Genomic DNA, 19,286 nt, shown 5'->3' with positions numbered 1-19,286 from the left:
CCTTGGTAGTTTCTATCTTGACCTGTTTTGGAGCTATAGAGGAGAGAGGGAGAGGCTAAATGCTAACGCCGTCTGTGCTGTGTTTACGTGACTGAAGGTACGGGTGAAGACCAGACAGGTCCTAAAGAACTCGTCAAAGCTAAGGTAAGAACATATCTCAGTATGTAAAAACGGTGGCCTATTCCTTTAAGTAATCGTTACAAATGGCCTCCTTCAGTATCGTGTCTGATTATGCTGATCTTTGCACACAGCGGGTTTATCATTGATGCTGAATAACAAGGGTTCCAGAACTGGCCCTTGTGGGATCCCCGTTATGCAGTGCTTCAAAGTGGACAATGTAGTTTTTTGTCCTTGCACATTATCATCCAGGCTTTTGGACCCTGCTGCGCGCATTTGTTGATTTCTGATGATGATGACTCTGGTTTCGTTTCCATTCTCTCTCTCTGCTCCTCTGCGGACGCCCAGTTCTCCTGCAGCGTGTCCACGTTTGAGACCAACTCCAGCCAGAGCCGCTCCCCGGTCAAAGAGAGTGAGAGCTTCTTCGCCGGAGTGCAGGTGATGTCCCCCACGTAAGCGTTGGCCCCCCCCCATGCCGTGCACACATACTAACCGGGGGTTGTGGTGCAGTTCTCCCCAGGCCTTCTGCACATTGCCGAGGACGGCCGGCAGCACCAAGTCAGCGTGTCCAGCACCGTGCCCATACCCTGCTTCGACCAGCAGAGGGGGCAGTGTGGCCTCTCCCTCACACTCGGTGTCCAGGAGCCTGGTTAGTACCACATTGCACCAACAAAACAAATCAATCGTTTATAGTTTACATTCCAACCAGAGCTACATTTTTTCACTTATAAATATAAATGTTGCGTTCCCAGATTCAGGGCGAGAGGAGTTCCCCGACGTGGCGCTGTCTGACTGCCAGGTGGAGCTGCGGCCCGGCCCCTGTAACGGCAGCGAGGCGTGTGGCCGGGCCGTGTTTACCATCACCGCGGTAACCGACTTCACACGTGACCACAACCGAGCGAGCCTGGTGACCGCGCGCTTCAGCCCCACCGCGCCGCGCCTGTGGACCGGCTACACGCCCACCCCTCTCAAAGTAAGGCGAGGCGTGTTTATCTATACCACGCATTTTGTACACAAAGAGCTGGGCATGAGTTCCAATGGAATCGCCCATATATGGTCACGTACTTTAACTAACGCTGAATTATGAATATACTGTCTAACAATATTCAACACAATTATATTTAAGATTTTGCAAAAAAAACAAAAATGTACCTAGCTTTCTATACTTTGACCGTTTTTATGATTTGTAGTTTATAGTTTCACTTCCTTATTGGACACTGACAGGAAGTGACATAGATAGAGGCAAAACATTTTTAATTGTTGTCGTGCCAACCATGTTATGTCAATGGGGAATGAGTGAGTCAAACTGCGACGGCGTTTTACCTCTGTCTATGTCACTTTGCTTAAAATCAATTAAAATCACTGCTTCACTGAAATGAAATTAGAATTATTATCCATCTAAATAAGACATTTCTTCAAAAGACTTAAAACCTGTCATACGCACTTAAAAGAAAAACAGAAAATGCTCACCAGGAAGCTAACGTTTGCTTCATGCTACATGCTTGCAACATACAACTTTACAATAGAGCTCCACTCTCCGGTCCGGAAGTAAAATCCCCCTTGCTTTGAGACCGTATTGATTTGGAATAAAGTCTTTAACTCCGTAACTCCGTCAGCTTGGGCTGAATCCAGCTCTGTGGTTATAAAGCGACCGCAAAGTCAGACGCAGGTGAAAAAAGCACGTATGAGATCCATCTAGTTTACGAACAAATACAGTTTAACTGCGAGCCTTCGTCCTAGAACTACATTACCCAGGATGCTCGGGAGTCCCATGATCTACTACGAGGCTTTTGATTGGTGGAGCTTGACGTTCCCACACGTGTTTATTTATTGTAATGTAGACAACAGATTATAAACAATGTATTCAAACATAATGCAGGCAGATAGTTGACGTTTGATCCAAATCTAACACTGAGAGTAAGAAAAACGTCAGATGGATCAAAAAATGTTCCCAACGATCCAATTAAACGAACCACCGATCATTTTTATTCCAATTAGCAGGATTCAGATTGTTTAATAGTGAAATAATATAGAACTTTTGTCTGCGAAGTAAAAGAAACTCGCCGTGTTTGCTGAAAACCTGGTTGCCTTGACCAGCGGGCGCGATGTCGCAATGGTTCTTGGGATACGGAGTTTCTATAGTCAGGAAGTGAATTATGTCACAGCCTTTTACCTTTGCCTTTTCTTCAACATTATGTCTTCTTTTTGGATTGAAATGAAACATTTTATGGTCACGAATTGCTACATAGCTGATTAGCTTTTGCGGTGACGTTAAACTCTTAATATTTGAATTTTTGGAAAATCGACGGTCGTGTAGACAGGGATTTTTTGCTTCCGGAGCAACAAGACCGCAAGGGGCGGGACTGTGGAGCTCTATAATAAGTATAAATATGTTTACAGAGTGAAAAAAATGTGATTCCTAAAACACACTTCCCTCCCCCTTGACTAGGCCACGCCCCCTCGTATCACGCATTGCCATCTGTATCTATTGGCTTGATCTGTGCTCTTTAGAATGCTGTTGTGGCTCCGACGTTATAGAGACGTCCCAGAAAGCCACATATCTAAGACTATATAGGCTTGAGAACATGTGTCGTGTCTGAACGACCATCCCAGGAGCCTGTGGGGCCTGCTTTAAAACTTCTGAATAAAGTTGTTGTTTTAACAAGGGGTTGTAAATGTATTCAGCCCCTCTCCGCGGTGGTCTCCGAGGGGCATGAGGAGGAGTGGGTGGGGGTGGGGGGGGCATGAGGGGCCAACAGGTGTAGACAAACACCCCGGACATTCCGTTCAGGCAGTCAATGTTATTCCCCCAACGTGACTTTAATCACAGTGTTGTCTGCTGTGTTGATGTGCAAGTGCCAAGACCGAGGCAGCGGGATTCACCAGAGCTGTGTTCAGACGAAGGCTCTGCAAAAGGGTTCATAAATCAACCTAACACCCAATGCAAAATTAGGTTATATATTGGAAAATGACATATAAGCAGCTTTGAAAATTGTAAATACTGCCAAATAATGAACACGTGTCAATCAACCATTTATATCGCACTTGCACCGTGAATCGAACAATGTAAAAACTGCAGCACGCTTATTTTGTCCCTCAGGTCGTGGTTCAGGACCTGCCCACGTCCATGTGCTACTCCCTTACTGACCCCCACGTCCTCACGCTGGACGGCAGGTGAGAGGAACATTCAGCACTTGTTGATTTAAATAGTGGCATACAGTTGAATGTGTGGATGTGTGTCCTGTGCAGGCGCTATGAGAACCACCAGACGGGGACCTTTGTTCTGTACCGGAGCCGTGTGCGGGGCTTCGAGGTGCACGCTCGGCAGTGGGACTGCGGCAGCCGGCAGTACGCAGTGGCCTGCACCTGTGGGGTTGCTGTGCGCGAGGGCAGTGAAGTGGCCATCTTGGACATGTGTAATGGGCAGAGGCTGGAGACACGGCCCCAGCTCACCCTGAACCCCTCCAGTCCAGGGTACGGCAGGGGTCGGAGGGTCAGAGTGCTGGAGTCCCACCAGGGCAAGAAGGTCACCGTAGGTATCCACCTGTTTTATTGTCAGAGTTCAAAGGCGTGTGTGTGTGGACTCTGCCGATGTGATAGTGTGCCGATCTCCACAGCTGCTGTTTCCATCCGGGGCTTTTGTCAGGGCAGATGTGAGCGACTGGGGGATGAGCCTGGCCGTGCGGGCCCCCAGTGTGGACTACACCCACACCCAGGGTCTGTGTGGCACCTTTGACCACAACATCAACAACGATCTGCAGAGTCCTGATGGTGATGACTACAGCCCTCAGCAAGTGGGCCAGTTTATAGACACATGGAGGTGAGCCGCCGTGTCTGAAATATCCACATGTACAACAGACTGTTTACATGCGTGTTCTGTGTGTCAGGATCACACCTGGGGACAGTCTGTTTGACAGGACGCCGTCTCTCACGGAGGACGACTGGACTACATCCTTCTGTCACTGCTCCCACTCAGCCCAGAGCCCAGCTCACACCCACTGCACTGCTCAGGACCATGTGGACCACACGTCTGTGTTCCCCTCCATGGACACCACCCTGGAGTACCTGAAGGACATGGACATGCAGAAGACAAAGAGACAGGCCATCGCTGATGTGACTGTGGTCCAACACCACAGGTTCTCGTACTTCTTCCCTGAGGATCACTTGGCAGTAGCCAGGCCTGTTGTGGAGCCCCGCTGGCCCAGCTCAAGTGGACTGACCTCTGCCAAAGCCCTGGAGCTGTGCCAGCTGGCCCTGGTTAACTCCACTGTGGGTACAGTGTGCAGAGGGCTGCTGGGCAGGCGTCTAGACGACGCAGTGCACCTGTGCATGCTGGACCTCCAGCTCAAAGATGACCTGTCCTGGGAGAATGCTCTGATGCCCTTCCTGGAGAATGAGTGTGAGCGCAGACTGTTGGAGAACAGGTCCCGCTCTACAGAAGGCCAGGAAGCAGTGGTCACAGCTCTGCGCTGTCCCAACCTCTGCAGTGGAAACGGCTTGTGCACAGAGTGGGGCTGTCAGTGTGACCGTGGGCACAGCTTCCACGACTGCAGCGTGGCCATCAGTAAGTTCTTTAACCCCCCCACATGTGTTTGCAGTTATACCTGTATGTAACAGGAGCGTGCCTGCAGGTCAGCCGGTGGAGATCACAGACCTGGAGAACAGTGGGCTGTGTGACATCAGCTCCTCTGACTGCCGCAGTGTCCGAGTGTTTGGCCTGGGGTTTATCCACTCTGATGAGCTGAGCTGCTACGTCACCAGACTCATGGTAACTCCTGTTCACTCATACACACACTGCGTCATGTATGACCATCAGATGTGTTCTGACTCCTGCAGCACATAAACGGAGCCTGGCTTCCAGGGGAAAAGCAGAGGACTAAAGCCACGTTCCTGAGCTCCAAAGCCCTGGACTGCTCTGTTCCCTCACTGAGTGGCTCCACTGTGGCCCCGCGGGACTTTCTGATGAATGACCAGCCCTACACGCGCTGGGAGATCAAAGTATGAACACTAGTGTACTGATCAATCAACTCAGGGCTATAAACCCACATTGAAAGTTTGAAATAGTAGCTTTGAGGCTGGAAGAATGTTCATACACTGAAACATTGTAATGACCTCTTCATGTAACCACTTGTTGAATGTCCAGGTGACCAACGACGGCTCTCGGTGGACTGAGAGCAAAGTCCTGACCATCTTTGACGGAGTGTGTCTGCACTGTGAGGCCGCACACACAGGACTCTGTAAGTTAAAGGTAACACTCTGCTCTCACTGACTAAACACAAAGCTCCACTCACTTTCTGCTTCCACTGGTGAAAAGACGGATGGTAAAAGGGACTGGAAAGAACCAATAACTTTGCAGACTTACAAAAGGCAGGAAGCTAAAAATCATGTAAAAATGTAACACAAAAAGTCTTTATTTTAGGAGATTAAAACACTGCACATATACACATTTTACCACTCCTACATGTTTGGTTTTAGTCCTTTTCTTTTTGATTGGGTTTTTGTGAGCCCTGTGTGCCTTTTCTTCGGCTTGTGCAGTGGTGCTCTAACAGAAGCTCTTCTCTGTGTGTGGGTAGGAGGGCACATGCAGCATTGAGGGCATGTGTTTTTCAGCAGGAGATCCCAATCCCAGCAGCCCCTGCCTCCTCTGTGACCCCAGTCTGTCCACTCTCTCCTGGTCAGTCAACCAAGGTATGTTCAGCCGGATCGGAAAATCACATTAGCTAAGTAGTCGTCAATTGATGTGTTTTTTCCCCCAAAACTCGAAGAAATACTTATTTTCGTTTGTACTGTTGTTGGCGTCTGCTTGACTTCCCAGCATGCTCTGCTCTGAGTGCCCCTGAGCGCGGCAGAGAGCCCGTCACATGGTTTCCCACATGTTAGAGCTGCAAACAGAAAGCTCACGACGCGGATTCATTTTCACAGCAGTCATCAGGTCCTCACTGGGGCAGACTGTGGGAACAACTGCATTTATATCCTTCAACCTGGGACCCTCCGGCTGTGAGGAGACAGTGCTAGCATTATGCCCTTGTCGTGCCCCAGAGTAACTGTATAACATTTGCTTCTTATAACATGCTTTATTCAGGCTTTAACAACTCATTCAGACCCCTTAGCTTTTATATTATTATTATGTCCTTGTCTGATGATATAATAAAATGCAGTTATGCTTTAGGCCAGCAGAGAGTCTATGTCCTCCTTTTGTACTCTGGCAGCTCGGTCAACAGTTTAAACTGAAACTGAAAAAAAGAGATAAGTCCTGGCAAACATGCTAATCAGCGCAAGGAAGAGAGTTTGGTCCGGTACATCTCCCTGTGACCTATCTACGATTAATGAATCAGGCACGAATGAAACATACAACACTCCATCTTATTGTGGAGTTGAATGATGTAGAGACTACATTTGCCTCCAGGCCTAATGATCAAACCTCATAACACGTACTTGAATGTACCTGCCTACAGACGTGTGTACAGATGTGTCAGTTGCTGTTGCAGTCATCTGTTTTCATATCTGTTTTCTGCTCCTTTCTCCTCAGTGAACCAGGCCCCAGTGTTCCACCCGCCCCAGGAGCAGCTGCAGACCTTCGCAGGAGAGAACTTTGTTTTTCAGTTGGCAGCATCAGACCCTGAAGGTTCAGCTCTTCTTTTCCAAATGGACCAGGGGCCCCCAGGGGCCACACTGTCCCCTGCTGGGCTTCTGATTTGGAAGGTGCCATCAGTTCTTGAAGAAGTCAGCCATTGGATCCACTTCAGCATGTCGGATGAGTGTAATGCCCAGAGCAGCATGTCTCTGCAGGTGTGAGCTGCACTCAGCTTGTAGCATGACTTGTACATAAAACAACCCCCTAATGCTCCCTGTGCCCCAGGTCAGTGTGGGGCCATGTGGCTGTCAGCACGGGGGCTCCTGTGTGACAGACGTACAGCACCCAGCAGGTAGGGGGCGCTACCACTGTGTTTGTCCACCCGGGAGGACAGGAGAGCTGTGTGCTGAGCACATGGACCAGTGTCTGTCTGCTCCCTGCCCCACTGGAGTCTGCATCAACACTCCCACCGGCTTCAGGTGCGAGTGTCCCCCCGGCCTCACGGGTAAGTGACTGTTCTTTTACACTGGTGTCGTTTACATTATGTATGAGCCAAATTAATCAAAGCTGAATCTTAGCATTCTTTCCCCCTGTCTTTTGGCCCAAGTGGCGTTCACACTCCATCCTTCAGCCTAGAAATGTGTCTATCAATCTTTTATGCTTTTGCATCCACACATCGCAGGCTATTTTCAATTATGTACAAACATTAACTTGTGGGTTTCATGTGGTTTTTACTTCTACTCCTTCAGAAACTTAGACGTTATAAAATTACCCATCCCTGTTAAAAATGACCAGTTTGACAATTGACTTCAAGAGAAGAAACATTTGAAGATGGAAGCGAAACAACTTAATCCACCCAGTCCAGTCGATGACATTTGAAAACTCTATTACAATGGACAATTCCTGGACTAACAAGAGCCTATACAGAGATCTTCTGAAATGTATAAACAGTGTGAGTTAAAACAAAGGGACGATTAGAGCGTTAACTTTCTGGTGTGTTTGCTGCCTCAGGGGTCATGTGTCGGCTGGATGTAGACGAGTGTGCGCTCTCGCCATGTTATCCCGGAGCGCAATGCTTCAACACATTTGGCTCCTACAGCTGTGGTCCCTGCCCCAGGAGCACCACGGGCAATGGGACCCTGTGCTCTGGTAAGACTAAGCTACTTGCTGGTGTGTAAAAATACTAAAAAGGCTGACCATGAGCTGATATTGTTAACATTCTATAGCTGAAATCCTTGTCCTTTCTCTTCAGTTGATGATAAGCCAGTGTCTGTCCCCTCCACACCGGTCCCTCACACCACTGTCGTGAAAAGACCCCATGTCCTCCTCCCACCGACCAGGCGTCTGAGCAGCTCTCTCCTGAAGACCCACAGAGTCCAACTGCCTGGCCCGGCAAAAGTCCCCGCACAAAACGATTTGAAGAAATATCCACACGGTGCCATTGAAAAGGACGTGGGAACCAAAAATCTGTCCAGATCTCAGGCTGACGATTCAGTGAAAATCCTCCAAACCACTCTAGGAGGAACCTGGCGTGACAGAGATAAACCAGTGGCTGCCGTGACCGTTTCTAAGGAATTCAACAATATAATCACTCAAGGAGCTCATTCCTCATCAGAACTACGTGGACCTAGAGGGGGTAAGTCCAGTGTCCTGCGTCCTTTCTGATTGGAGCTGAATGTAGGATTCAGATGTGTGTGTGAACAGAAGCGGACTAAGCACACAGCCCTGAGGGAGGCCTGTGAACAGTGTTTCTATTGTTGCTCTTCAAAGGAGCGAGCTCACTTTAGTCCAAGATCCAGTTGCACAGAGGCATGTTAAGTATCGACTGGCCGATATATCAGGCCGATATCTGGGTATTGCAATGGAAAGAGCTTAGTCAGAGCCTTTAAATGGGCATCCTAGGCCTCAGGGGAGTGGAGAAACTCACTTAGGAGACACTGGTCCAAAGGCAGTTCTCGTTCATACATCTTGTTTCCTATAGGCTCCAGCAGGTCTTTGAATGTGTCAGTGTCTTCGAGCTGCGCCACTCGCCCGTGCTTCCCTGGTGTCCTATGCATCGACCGCAGACCTCCTCATGTGGGCTACGTGTGTGGACGCTGCCCCCCGGGTCTCCACGGAAACGGCCGTGTGTGTGTCAAGGACCCGAGAGCTGGTGAGTTCTTATTTTTGATGATCTAAAGTGAATATTGAAGGCACATTTGAGTCTTTTTTCCTTTTTTTTAGGATTCAAACCTGTCCCACAAACACTGGTCAAGCCCGTCCTGTCCCGGCATGAGCCCAGCCGGGTGTCCCTGCTGCACCTCCCCTCTCTGCCCCACAGACGCAGCCACCAGCACCTGTCCCCTGCCTTCTCCAAAGCTCGGGGACCCAACCTGCCTTGGTCGGCACCGGGCAGGGGAGGGGGCACTGGGAGGAGAGACGCAGCGGGCCCCCAGACGGACAACAGATCATCATCTCCACAGGGGACCGTCCCCAGATCTTACACTGCGGACAGGAGCGCGTTTACAAAGACTCCGCATGGGACGGCAACAGAGGTAAACATTTGATAAGCTGCCGTCCAATTACAAAAAAAGTATCAGTAGGTTTGATTTTTTGGGGGGGGGTGTCATTTCAGCAAAACCGTCACCACACAACGGCCTCCTCACAGCCATCCCGACAACCGCTGACGGAGCACCCACTGACCCCGCCGCAACTGCTCCTACCTCACCTGCAAACCCTCCTGCAGCCGTCCAGACCTCTGCCCAGGGACCTGCGGCAGACCCCTCACTCCCCGGGACCACTGACGGCGCGCCTGCGGGTCCCCTCCGACCCGGGGAGCCCGCAAACCCTCATCCCGCCTTTCAGATCCCAAACCACTCACCGGCAAACCCCTCCTCAGCCTCGCAGGCCGCTGACCACACTCCGGCACACACTCCCACAGCCAAAGGTACTGCAGTAAAGCCATTGGTGAGCTTTGTGTCGATATATATGAATAAGATAAGTTAGCATTTCTTGTGCTTTATCGGATCTATGGATTTTCATGGGTTTCATGGGTTTTGTCTTCTTCGCCCCTTCTCTGTCCACAGTCAAGCAGACCAATCACGGAAAACTGGCAGACTGCTGGTCAGCCCCCCAGACCACTGAGGATGCCCCAGCATTTACCAAAATCGCCAACGGTGCGCCTGCAGACTCTAGCCCAGCCGCCCAGACCCTTGACAGACCACACCCATACGCCCCCACAGCCTCCTAGACCCCAGACAGACCACCCCAATACCTCCTTGCAGTCATCCAGAACCCAGATAGACCATGCCCATACTGCACAACAGCCGCCCAGACCCCTGACAGACCACCCTCATACCCCACCACAGCAGTCCAGACCTCAGACAGACCACCTCTACACCCCCCCGCAGCCGCCCAGGCCCCTGACCGCGGCCCTCGTTGCCCTGTCTTTCTCCCTGTCCGAGTCGGAGTACTCAGCAGACGGGGAAGAGTCCGCGGGCAGTCCCGGGTTCGATCCCCCAGCGTTTCCCTTGACCACTCCTGATCGCGGCGCCTCATTTGTCAGCGGAGGGGTCACCGCAGGGGTCAGTGTAAGCGCACCGGCCCGTCCCGCCACAGTCCGTGCTCTCACCTGCACCGATGAGCCGTGTTTTCCCGGAGTGCAGTGTGAGGAGGCGTCAGACGGGAGCTTTCACTGCCTGAGATGCCCAGCGGGATACACGGGGGATGGGCGGAGTTGCAGAGGTACATGACTTTGGAATTGAAATCTATCTTTTGTGTAGAGCAAAGTTAGATAGATTTCTTTCTTCAAACCTCACCAAAGTGTGCATTGTTGTTGTTGTTGTTGTTCTCGGGTGTGATGCTCATGGGTCTGCGTGTCCCAGCTGTTTGCAGACACTTCTGTGGGAGGAACATGGAGTGTGCTGCCCCGAACACCTGCCACTGTAAACCAGGATACTCCGGCTCCAGCTGCCAGACTGGTGAGAAGCACTCCTGTACTGATGTGTAAAGTGGGGCAACCAGGGTGTCTTGAGGCACCAGGCAAAAGGCTCAGACTCCTTTTATTTTTGTCAGATTTGAGAGCACATTGTGGACATAAACTATCCCACTGCTGTCCTTCATCTGTGTTGCAGCTGAGTGCGAGCCTGCATGTATGAACGGTGGAGTCTGCATCGCCCCTGATGTGTGCCAGTGTCCACAAGGTTTTCACGGAGAAGCGTGTCAGGAAGGTAAGGAACGCCACGTCATGTCCATTTCATCTGTAAGACACAGATTCAAAAGCTTGTTTTTACACATGTTTTTCCTCATGTATAAAATACCTGCTCACCGTCATGTCGTGCTGGGTAGTTTATAATAACAGGCTCTCACAGGTGGACTGTTAGGACTTTATGATGTCCACACCTAACGCTTCCCATGCACTTTTCACCGAGTTGAACATAAGAGTGTGTTTTCTTTGATTGTTCTTTAGTGAAAGTCTCTCTTGAATCCCTGTGTGTGCAGAGGTGTGCAGACTGCCCTGTGAAAATGGAGGCACGTGTGTGGGGCCGCAGACCTGCTCGTGTCCTTTTGGATATGTCGGACCTCGGTGTGAAACAAGTGAGTTTTCCCGCGTGTGCTAAGGGCACAATGGATGCATAAAAGAGCAGAACAATCGGAATAAAAATGCTATGAAGAGCAGTGCTGATGTTTGTGTAAGATAGTGATATATGTTTTCTATTAAGGTTAAGTTTTTTTTCTCTGAGTGAAGCGTCATTAGTATATTATATTAACTCCACACCTTACTGCTGTGAGGCCAGAGTGCTAAACTGCCACGTCTTTCCCAAATGAAATGTTGGTCAAGTTGATCTCTGGGCCATAAAGCGACCAATAACTTTTTATTCATATTAATATAATAATATTATTGTTTGTTACGGTATTGCTAACTGTCTTTCTCCTTGACAGTGGTGTGCAGTCTGCACTGTCACCACGGGGGGCGCTGTGTGTCTCCGGACAGATGTGAGTGTGCCCCGGGCTGGACAGGACCCTCGTGTGAGACCGGTGAGTGGGACATAGTCTGGATTTCCTGTACCTCTGTTGGGAAAAGAATTGTAAAAGCTGCACAGTTAACTCAGCTGATGTTTTTATTACGCTGACAGAAAAGAATAAACTGTATATCCAGACGTCACCTTTGTCAACGTCTGTCATTTTAATTTGATTTTAATGTCATAGATGTACCTCTAATGAGTAGAGGCCCTGTATATGTACTCTTCAAAGTGCGGTGTACTGACAGACGAGTGTAAATGTGACCTGTGGTTCCAGCCCGGTGCTCCCCCGTGTGTCTGAACGGCGGTCTGTGCGTGCGGCCCGACACCTGTCGCTGTCCTCAGGGCTTCTACGGAGCGCAGTGTCAGAACGGTAAACAGAACGGTCCTCCAATGGGATCCTACCACACACAGCGGTCTGACTGTCCCGTGTGTGTTTCAGCGCTTTGCAGCCCGCCCTGTCAGAACGGCGGGGCGTGCGTGAGGGACGGCGTGTGCTCGTGTCCCCTGGGATTCTCCGGACATCGCTGCCAGACAAGTGTGACTCTACTACAGTCTATAGACTCAGAATAAAGCATTGATTATGTAAGGCGAGGCACTGCAGGGGAAAACATGGGTTTATCTTATGACGTCGGAGTTTGTCTAAAGTTACTACATTGCTGCGTGTATCCATTCACAAATACTGACCCCACTGTACCCTCATGACAGCCCCGACAAGACTCTGCAAGTCAAATATTTCCTTTGTGAAAGACGCCTGCCGCACAAGTCCGCTGGGATATACAGTGTACATGCACATTCAGACTTTACCTATTCTTAGGGCCGTTTTCATTCCACTCATCCAACATCTCTTTCTAGAAAAGTGTACCCTTTTCTAGACTCATTTTTGCAATCAGTTTTTTTCTCTCTTCTTTAAGTTGGTAATCTACAGCAAAGGTTTCACATTGATATTAAACAATCCACCTGCCGTGTCTCGCCTAAGTGAATGAACACATTGATTATAAAGTGTATTGTGTTGTTCAAGTTTGGCTTTAAAATGGCCCCTGAATCTCTAAACGCAGACGTGCTGCTCAGCTCTGATGGTCCCGTCTCTCTGCAGATGTGTGTGAGCCCATGTGCATGAACGGCGGCCGGTGCGTGGGGCCCGGCGTGTGCGACTGTCCCTCAGGATGGAGGGGACACACGTGTGACAGGCGTAAGTACATCACTCCCTCTGATAGTTTGGGGTAATGGGAGTAAATGCCCACAGCCGGTGTGTGTCAGTCCAGTCTGATCTGAGTGTGATGTGTGCAGCGAGCTGTCTGCAGAGCTGTCTGAACGGAGGGGAGTGTGTGGGGCCCAACACGTGTCACTGTCCCGCAGGCTGGCTCGGCCTCTTCTGTCAGACCCGTGAGTACTCACCATGGCCTGTTACGGTTTTCTAAAGTATATCCGTTAGCGCAGGGCCTTGCCTTATCAAAGAAGAAGATATACAGTAATACACTTCATAAAAGCATAGAGCGTCTCATTTGGGGGTCGAGGCCACTGACAGAGGTGGGTACAGGATGTTAACTTCCTGTGCGAGGTTTTGTACCATCGCGAGAGTCTACGAGATTCTGGTTACTGTTTTGCCCGGCAATGAACATGGCGCTGAAATAAAGACTTTCTGTGGAACTACGTCGTGTCTTTGGCTATTTACATGGTAGCAGAGGATGGTTTCCAACTACAGAGTACCGCCGAAGCTTGACGAAGCCAGGCCATACGAGTGCTGGAAAAATGAAGTTAGTATTTGGAGACTTGTTACGGACTTGGACAAGAAGAAGCAGGCACTCGCGGTGGCGCTGGGGCTCGAGGGGCGAGCCCGAGAGACCGCTTTGGAAATACCCGCGGACGATCTGAACAAAGACAATGGTATGGAAACCTTGCTAGCTAAACTGGACGCGGTATTCTTAAGAGAAGAAAAAGACCGCGCTTACGAAGCATATTCTCATTTTGACTCGATTTCCAAAGACAGTGCGGTGTCCATGGCGGACTACATAATAGACTTTGAGCAGAGATACAACCGCATGAAGAAGTACAACATGACCCTGCCTGACGCTGTGTTAGCGTTTAAACTCCTGGACACGGCTTGTCTCGAGGAGAAGAGTAGGCAGCTAGCACTTACAGCGTGCGCGGATTTGACATTCACATCCATGAAGTCGGCATTGAAGCGGATTTTCGGAGGAAAAACCAGCGGAGCAAGCGGCGGGAGCGAGACTCAAGATACGGCGTTTTTCACGGAGCAGAGGCCACCAGGCAAATTCAGACGGAACAACGGCCCGCTACAGAGCGGACAGCGGCAGCCACAGCAGGGCACAAACCCTCTTGACAAATATGGTAAGCGAACAAAATGCGCCATTTGTCAAAGCACGTACCATTGGGCCAAAGACTGTCCTCATCGGAGAAATGAAGTAAAGCTAACAGAAGATGAGAATGTTGAAGAATGTAACATTACACTGTTTACAAAAGTTGTGACGGACTCTGAGATCTTCCTAACTGAATCGCTGGGATCAGCTATCATTGACACTGCATGCACACGCACCGTTTGTGGTGAGAAGTGGCTGGATAGTTACATGAAAGACCTGAGCCAAAGCCAAATAAACAAACTGCTGCAAACAGAATCTTCAAGCTGCAGACCTTTCAGATTTGGTGATGGTCAGGTGGTACTCTCCAACAGAAAAGTGAAGCTTCCCGCTAAGATAGGGCCAACAAAATGCCACATTGAAACTGAAGTTGTTCCTGCTGAGATTCCTTTACTGTTAAGCAAAATGTCTCTAAAGAGGGCAGGAACTGTTTTAGATATGGAGAATGACAGAGTTGTCATGTTCAAGCAACCAGTGCCTCTTGAGCTCACTAGTTCGGGACACTATTGTGTGGACATTAGAGATGGTACTACAGAAGCGGACACCAATGAAAGTGAAGTCCTTGTCGTCACAGCAGAGATGTCTACAAAAGAGAAGCGTAAAGTTCTCCTGAAGCTTCACAAGCAGTTTGGCCACGCCTCTGCAGACCGGCTGCAGAGGCTCATCCATAGCTCTGGAAATACGGATAAAGACTGTCCAGTCATTCTGCAAGAGATCATCCGTGACTGTGAGGTATGTCAAAGATATAGCAAGACCAAGCCCAGGCCTGCTGTTGGTTTACCCTTAGCCTCAGAGTACAATGAGACAGTGGCAATGGATCTACATGAGCTGGAACCTGGCATATGGTACCTCCACATCATCGATCACTTCACACGTTTCAGCGCTGGAAACATTGTGAGAACAAAGAGAGCCTCGGAGATCGTCAACTCCTTCATCCACTCGTGGATAAGTGTCCATGGTGCCCCCAAACGGATATACACAGACAACGGTGGAGAGTTCAACAATGAAGAGATGAGAGAAATGGCAGAAAAATTCAACATTGCGACGAAGACTACAGCGGGATACAGTCCGTGGAGCAACGGGCTGCTGGAGAGACACAACATGACACTGACTGAGATCCTCCTGAAGGTAAAAAAGGAAAACGGGTGTGGTTGGCAGACTGCTCTAGACTGGGCTCTTATGGCCAAAAACAGTATGATCAATGTGCATGGTTATAGTCCACACCAGCTCGTGTTTGGTCACAGTCCTAATCTTCCCTCCGTTTTGGTTAATAAACTGCCCGCTCTCGGGGGCACTTCTATGAGTACTAGAGTAGGACAGCACCTAGCAGCATTACATGCATCCAGAAGAGCTTTCACAGAGGTGGAATGCTCAGAAAGAATAAGAAGAGCTTTACGAAAGCAGCTCAGGCCTACAGATGACAAATATGAGACAGGAGACAGAGTGTACTACAAACGAGCAGACAGTACAGAGTGGAAAGGCCCTGCTGTAGTTATAGGTCAGGATGGCTCTGTGGTGTTTGTCAGACATGGTGGGATTCTTGTCAGAGTGCACCAGTCCAGGCTGAATAAAGTTAATGCACAGGATGAGGATAAACCTGTACTACCTGATTCTATTGAAGATGGTAAAGAAAATGAAAACATAATACACAATAATATGTCAGATGATGAACTGAGTGTGAATGGAGAAGTGCAAATACCTGAAAATGCGGAAACAGAAGACGTGAGACAAACTAATGAGACAGAGAGTGATGCTACTAATACAGTGGGTTCCACTGGTGTCAAACTGAGAACAGGTCAGACAGTGACATTCACAAACAGAGATGATGGTACTCAGCACACTGCCAGAGTTTTAGGCAGAGCAGGAAAAGCAAAAGGACAATATAAAAACTGGTACAATGTGCAGTATCTTGAACCAAATGGCAGCGAGGGTCAAACAGAAGCTTTAGACATGTCACATGTTGATGATCTTCTCACTGAATGTGAAAGCGCTGATGCTGATGTACTCATTACCAAAGACATCTCTTTTGATGCTGCTAAACAGCAAGAGATTGAAAACTGGCAAAATAATAATGTTTACGAAGAGGTCACAGACAAAGGTCAAAAATGTATTTCTACTAGATGGGTCTGTACGTTGAAAGAAACTTCTAATGGCATTGTTCCCAAAGCTCGCCTTGTGGCGAGAGGTTTTGAAGAAGTCAATATTCATGAATTACAAAAAGATTCTCCCACATGTGCATCAGAGTCACTCAGGCTGCTGTTAGCTGTAATCTGTCAAAACAAGTGGAAAATTCACTCTATGGATATTAAGTCTGCCTTTTTGCAGGGTATGGAGATCTCAAGAGACATTTACATTCGTCCCCCACCTGAAGCGGGCGTGGACACTTCTTTGTGGAAACTAAAGAAATGTGTGTATGGACTTGCAGACGCATCCCTCTACTGGTACAACAAGGTCAAAGAACTCATGCTGCACACTGGTGGTAAAATGTCACGGGTTGATCCTGCAGTGTTTTATTGGCAGAATGAGCAGTCTGAGGTGATAGGACTACTGGCATGCCATGTGGATGATTTTCTTTGGGCAGGTTCAGAGCGCTTTGTAGCTAATGTCATCCCTGTACTGAAATCTGCATTTCACGTGGGTCGTGAAGAGCATGACAGTTTTTCATACGTAGGAATGGACATTGCAACTGTGGGTGGTGTAGTACAGGTGCATCAGCACAGTTATATTGAAAATCTACAACCAGTTCAATTACAGGCAGCACGTGCAGTACAGAGAGAGGCTCAACTAACTGAGAAAGAAAGAGAACAGCTCAGGTCCAAAATAGGACAGATTTTGTGGGTTGCTAAACAAACAAGACCAGATGCTATGTTTGATACATGTAGCCTAGCGTCTAGCATTAAAAATGCTACTGTTCAGTCCATACATGAAGTGAACAAAGTGATCCGTAAACTTAAGTCAGAGAAGGTCACACTTAAGTTTCAACACTTGGGCAACAGTGATGATTTGAGTTTGGTGGTTTTCAGTGATGCTTCACTGGGCAATCTTCCCGATGGAGGTACACAGGGAGGGGCTTTAATCGCCCTTATGGGAAAAACAGGAAAGTTCTCTCCTCTGTTTTGGCAGTCCAAGAAAATCAGACGTGTGGTAAGAAGCACGCTGGCAGGAGAAACCCTTGCCATGTCAGATGGTATTGACAATGCAATGTTCTTGGCCATGCTCTACTCTGAGCTTACCACTGGTAAAGCTGATCTTAACGCTCTCCCCCTAATTTGTGTTACTGATAACCATTCCTTGTTTGACGCTCTTAAGTCTACAAAACAGGTCACAGAGAAGAGACTCAGATTAGAAATAAGCGGTGTCAAAGAACTTCTACATACTAACAAAATCAAAGAGGTGCGTTGGTCAGAAGCCAAGTCACAACTTGCTGACTGTTTGACAAAGAAAGGTGCTTCCTCACTTATGCTTCTTAAAGCGTTGTGTGAGGGTGTATGGCATTTGTAACATCTGGACCGTTAAGCATTTATCTTGGTGCAGTTTTTTTTATTATTCTAAAAGCTCAAAAAAAAAAATATTACTGTGTTCTGAGAAGTATTTACATTTTTGGTGACAATGTTTAATATGTCAAGGTCACCTGTTTATTGTTTTTATTTTTATTTAAAGAGAGAGGGAGATTGTTAACTTCCTGTGCGAGGTTTTGTACCATCGCGAGAGTCTACGAGATTCTGGTTACTGTTTTGCCCGGCAATGAACATGGCGCTGAAATAAAGACTTTCTGTGGAACTACGTCGTGTCTTTGGCTATTTACACAGGAATGTTGCTTTCAAATCATTTCAGTCATTTTAGAAGTAAAAAGTGACCCAAATAATTACTCAAGTAAGAGTAAATACTTGATACTACTTGAGTACTGGGAGTACTGAGCACTGTGTCAAAGAGCCCGATCTTCTGCTGGCGCACGAACAGCGATGGTCCAGACGTCACTGTCATCTTACATGTGCGCAACTGTTACATCATGTGACTACAGCCGGTGGCCTCAGGGCATCGCTCATCATCTTCATCATCTTCATCCTCATCATCTTCATCCTCATCATGATCATCCTCATTATCATCATCATCATCACGGTCATCAGTTTCAGTATGAGTACTATTAATTCAAAGTAAAGTTACTTAAAGCAGTTACTTAAAGTAACTTGTTTACCTTAATAAATCCTTTTCGCAGTCCCTGTAGGGATAATACAAGTGTTAATGGGATGATTGGGGGGTCTTTCATCTCCCCCTGGTGTCTCTGGCCAGAAAACCACAATTGCAACTTCGCTGCCTATGGGTCGGAGGCACAATACACACTAATGGAAGCACGAAGAAGAAGCTAACAGGCTAACTGGCAAAGCTAACTGTGGGCTAGCACCACTTAGACAGTATTTACAGCCAAGTTTGAGTGAAAAAAATTATCTCCATTGTGTAATTGGATGTACAATATCCCTCTGTCCCTTTGTCTTTTCTGTCAGCGTAGGATTTACTCTCACGGACAATTAATGAGTAAAAAATTGCAACATGCATTAAAATGACAAATTACACCTACAGCAAAAAGTACCGCATGATCAAAGTACTACCCACCTCTGGTCACTGACCTTTCAGAATGACAGATGACGGCTTTTGAACAAAGAAGTGTGTTTAGTGATCTTGTTTACGGCAGGGAAAGGGAATATTTTCTTGTCCTCATCTGGCTGAAGGGCTCAAAGCTCCAGCGGTGGAGACGCACGGTGCTCAGCTGTTTTTCTGCAGTGAAGTGTCTGACTGTGAGCTTGTGTTCCTCAGCTCGCTGTGTGCACAAGTGTCTGTACGGCGGTCGCTGTGTGCGGCCCGGGGTGTGCGCCTGTCCCGCCGGAGTGCGCGGACTTCTGTGCAGAAAGGTAACATCACACTCATACAGCTCCAAAATGTATGTATATGTCTGTATATGTAGCCGTCTGACACTCACATCAGGTTTTAATACTCATTTGAACATTTTCAGTATCAGGCCTCAACATAATAAAGTGGGAATGTGTTTTATGATTTTAGAAGGAGAAAAAGCAGAGCATAAAGTCCCTGGTCCAGACTTTCAAATGTGCAGAACATGTGTTTTTCTCTCTGATATGAACAGACTCCAGCTACAGTGAGATATGCAGAAGATCTGACATTGTTAGATGGACAGATGGTTGGCTGTTCATGTCCAGCTTTTGA

At 48.2% G+C, this 19,286-nt stretch overlaps 2 protein-coding genes across 2 annotated transcripts in view; both read left to right on the top strand.

The window, feature by feature from the left end:
- Nucleotides 1-19,286, top strand: part of LOC306981997 (von Willebrand factor D and EGF domain-containing protein) — a 28,528-nt gene that overhangs the window by 8,983 nt on the left and 259 nt on the right. Inside the window, exons 6-33 of the mRNA XM_079581739.1 lie at nucleotides 466-555; nucleotides 628-766; nucleotides 876-1,090; nucleotides 3,218-3,291; nucleotides 3,367-3,649; nucleotides 3,735-3,937; nucleotides 4,005-4,681; nucleotides 4,749-4,885; nucleotides 4,954-5,115; nucleotides 5,261-5,365; nucleotides 5,691-5,805; nucleotides 6,647-6,906; nucleotides 6,977-7,196; nucleotides 7,703-7,840; nucleotides 7,944-8,327; nucleotides 8,673-8,843; nucleotides 8,915-9,225; nucleotides 9,339-9,617; nucleotides 9,757-10,414; nucleotides 10,555-10,650; nucleotides 10,804-10,899; nucleotides 11,171-11,266; nucleotides 11,612-11,707; nucleotides 11,969-12,064; nucleotides 12,134-12,229; nucleotides 12,788-12,883; nucleotides 12,982-13,077; nucleotides 18,882-18,976. Coding sequence (XP_079437865.1) covers nucleotides 466-555; nucleotides 628-766; nucleotides 876-1,090; nucleotides 3,218-3,291; nucleotides 3,367-3,649; nucleotides 3,735-3,937; nucleotides 4,005-4,681; nucleotides 4,749-4,885; nucleotides 4,954-5,115; nucleotides 5,261-5,365; nucleotides 5,691-5,805; nucleotides 6,647-6,906; nucleotides 6,977-7,196; nucleotides 7,703-7,840; nucleotides 7,944-8,327; nucleotides 8,673-8,843; nucleotides 8,915-9,225; nucleotides 9,339-9,617; nucleotides 9,757-10,414; nucleotides 10,555-10,650; nucleotides 10,804-10,899; nucleotides 11,171-11,266; nucleotides 11,612-11,707; nucleotides 11,969-12,064; nucleotides 12,134-12,229; nucleotides 12,788-12,883; nucleotides 12,982-13,077; nucleotides 18,882-18,976 — 5,484 coding nt within the window. The remainder of the gene's footprint in view (nucleotides 1-465; nucleotides 556-627; nucleotides 767-875; nucleotides 1,091-3,217; nucleotides 3,292-3,366; nucleotides 3,650-3,734; nucleotides 3,938-4,004; nucleotides 4,682-4,748; nucleotides 4,886-4,953; nucleotides 5,116-5,260; nucleotides 5,366-5,690; nucleotides 5,806-6,646; nucleotides 6,907-6,976; nucleotides 7,197-7,702; nucleotides 7,841-7,943; nucleotides 8,328-8,672; nucleotides 8,844-8,914; nucleotides 9,226-9,338; nucleotides 9,618-9,756; nucleotides 10,415-10,554; nucleotides 10,651-10,803; nucleotides 10,900-11,170; nucleotides 11,267-11,611; nucleotides 11,708-11,968; nucleotides 12,065-12,133; nucleotides 12,230-12,787; nucleotides 12,884-12,981; nucleotides 13,078-18,881; nucleotides 18,977-19,286) is intronic.
- Nucleotides 15,753-19,286, top strand: part of LOC306981813 (major facilitator superfamily domain-containing protein 6-like) — a 116,834-nt gene continuing 113,300 nt past the window's right edge. Inside the window, exon 1 of the mRNA XM_079581523.1 lies at nucleotides 15,753-15,763. The gene's annotated coding sequence lies outside the window, so the exon portion shown is untranslated. The remainder of the gene's footprint in view (nucleotides 15,764-19,286) is intronic.

Source organism: Gobius niger (assembly GCF_951799975.1).
Source record: "Gobius niger genome assembly, chromosome: 23".
Lineage (NCBI taxonomy): Eukaryota > Metazoa > Chordata > Actinopteri > Gobiiformes > Gobiidae > Gobius > Gobius niger.
Note: the sequence above shows the minus strand (reverse complement) of the source record. Positions and strands in the feature narration are given on the sequence as shown.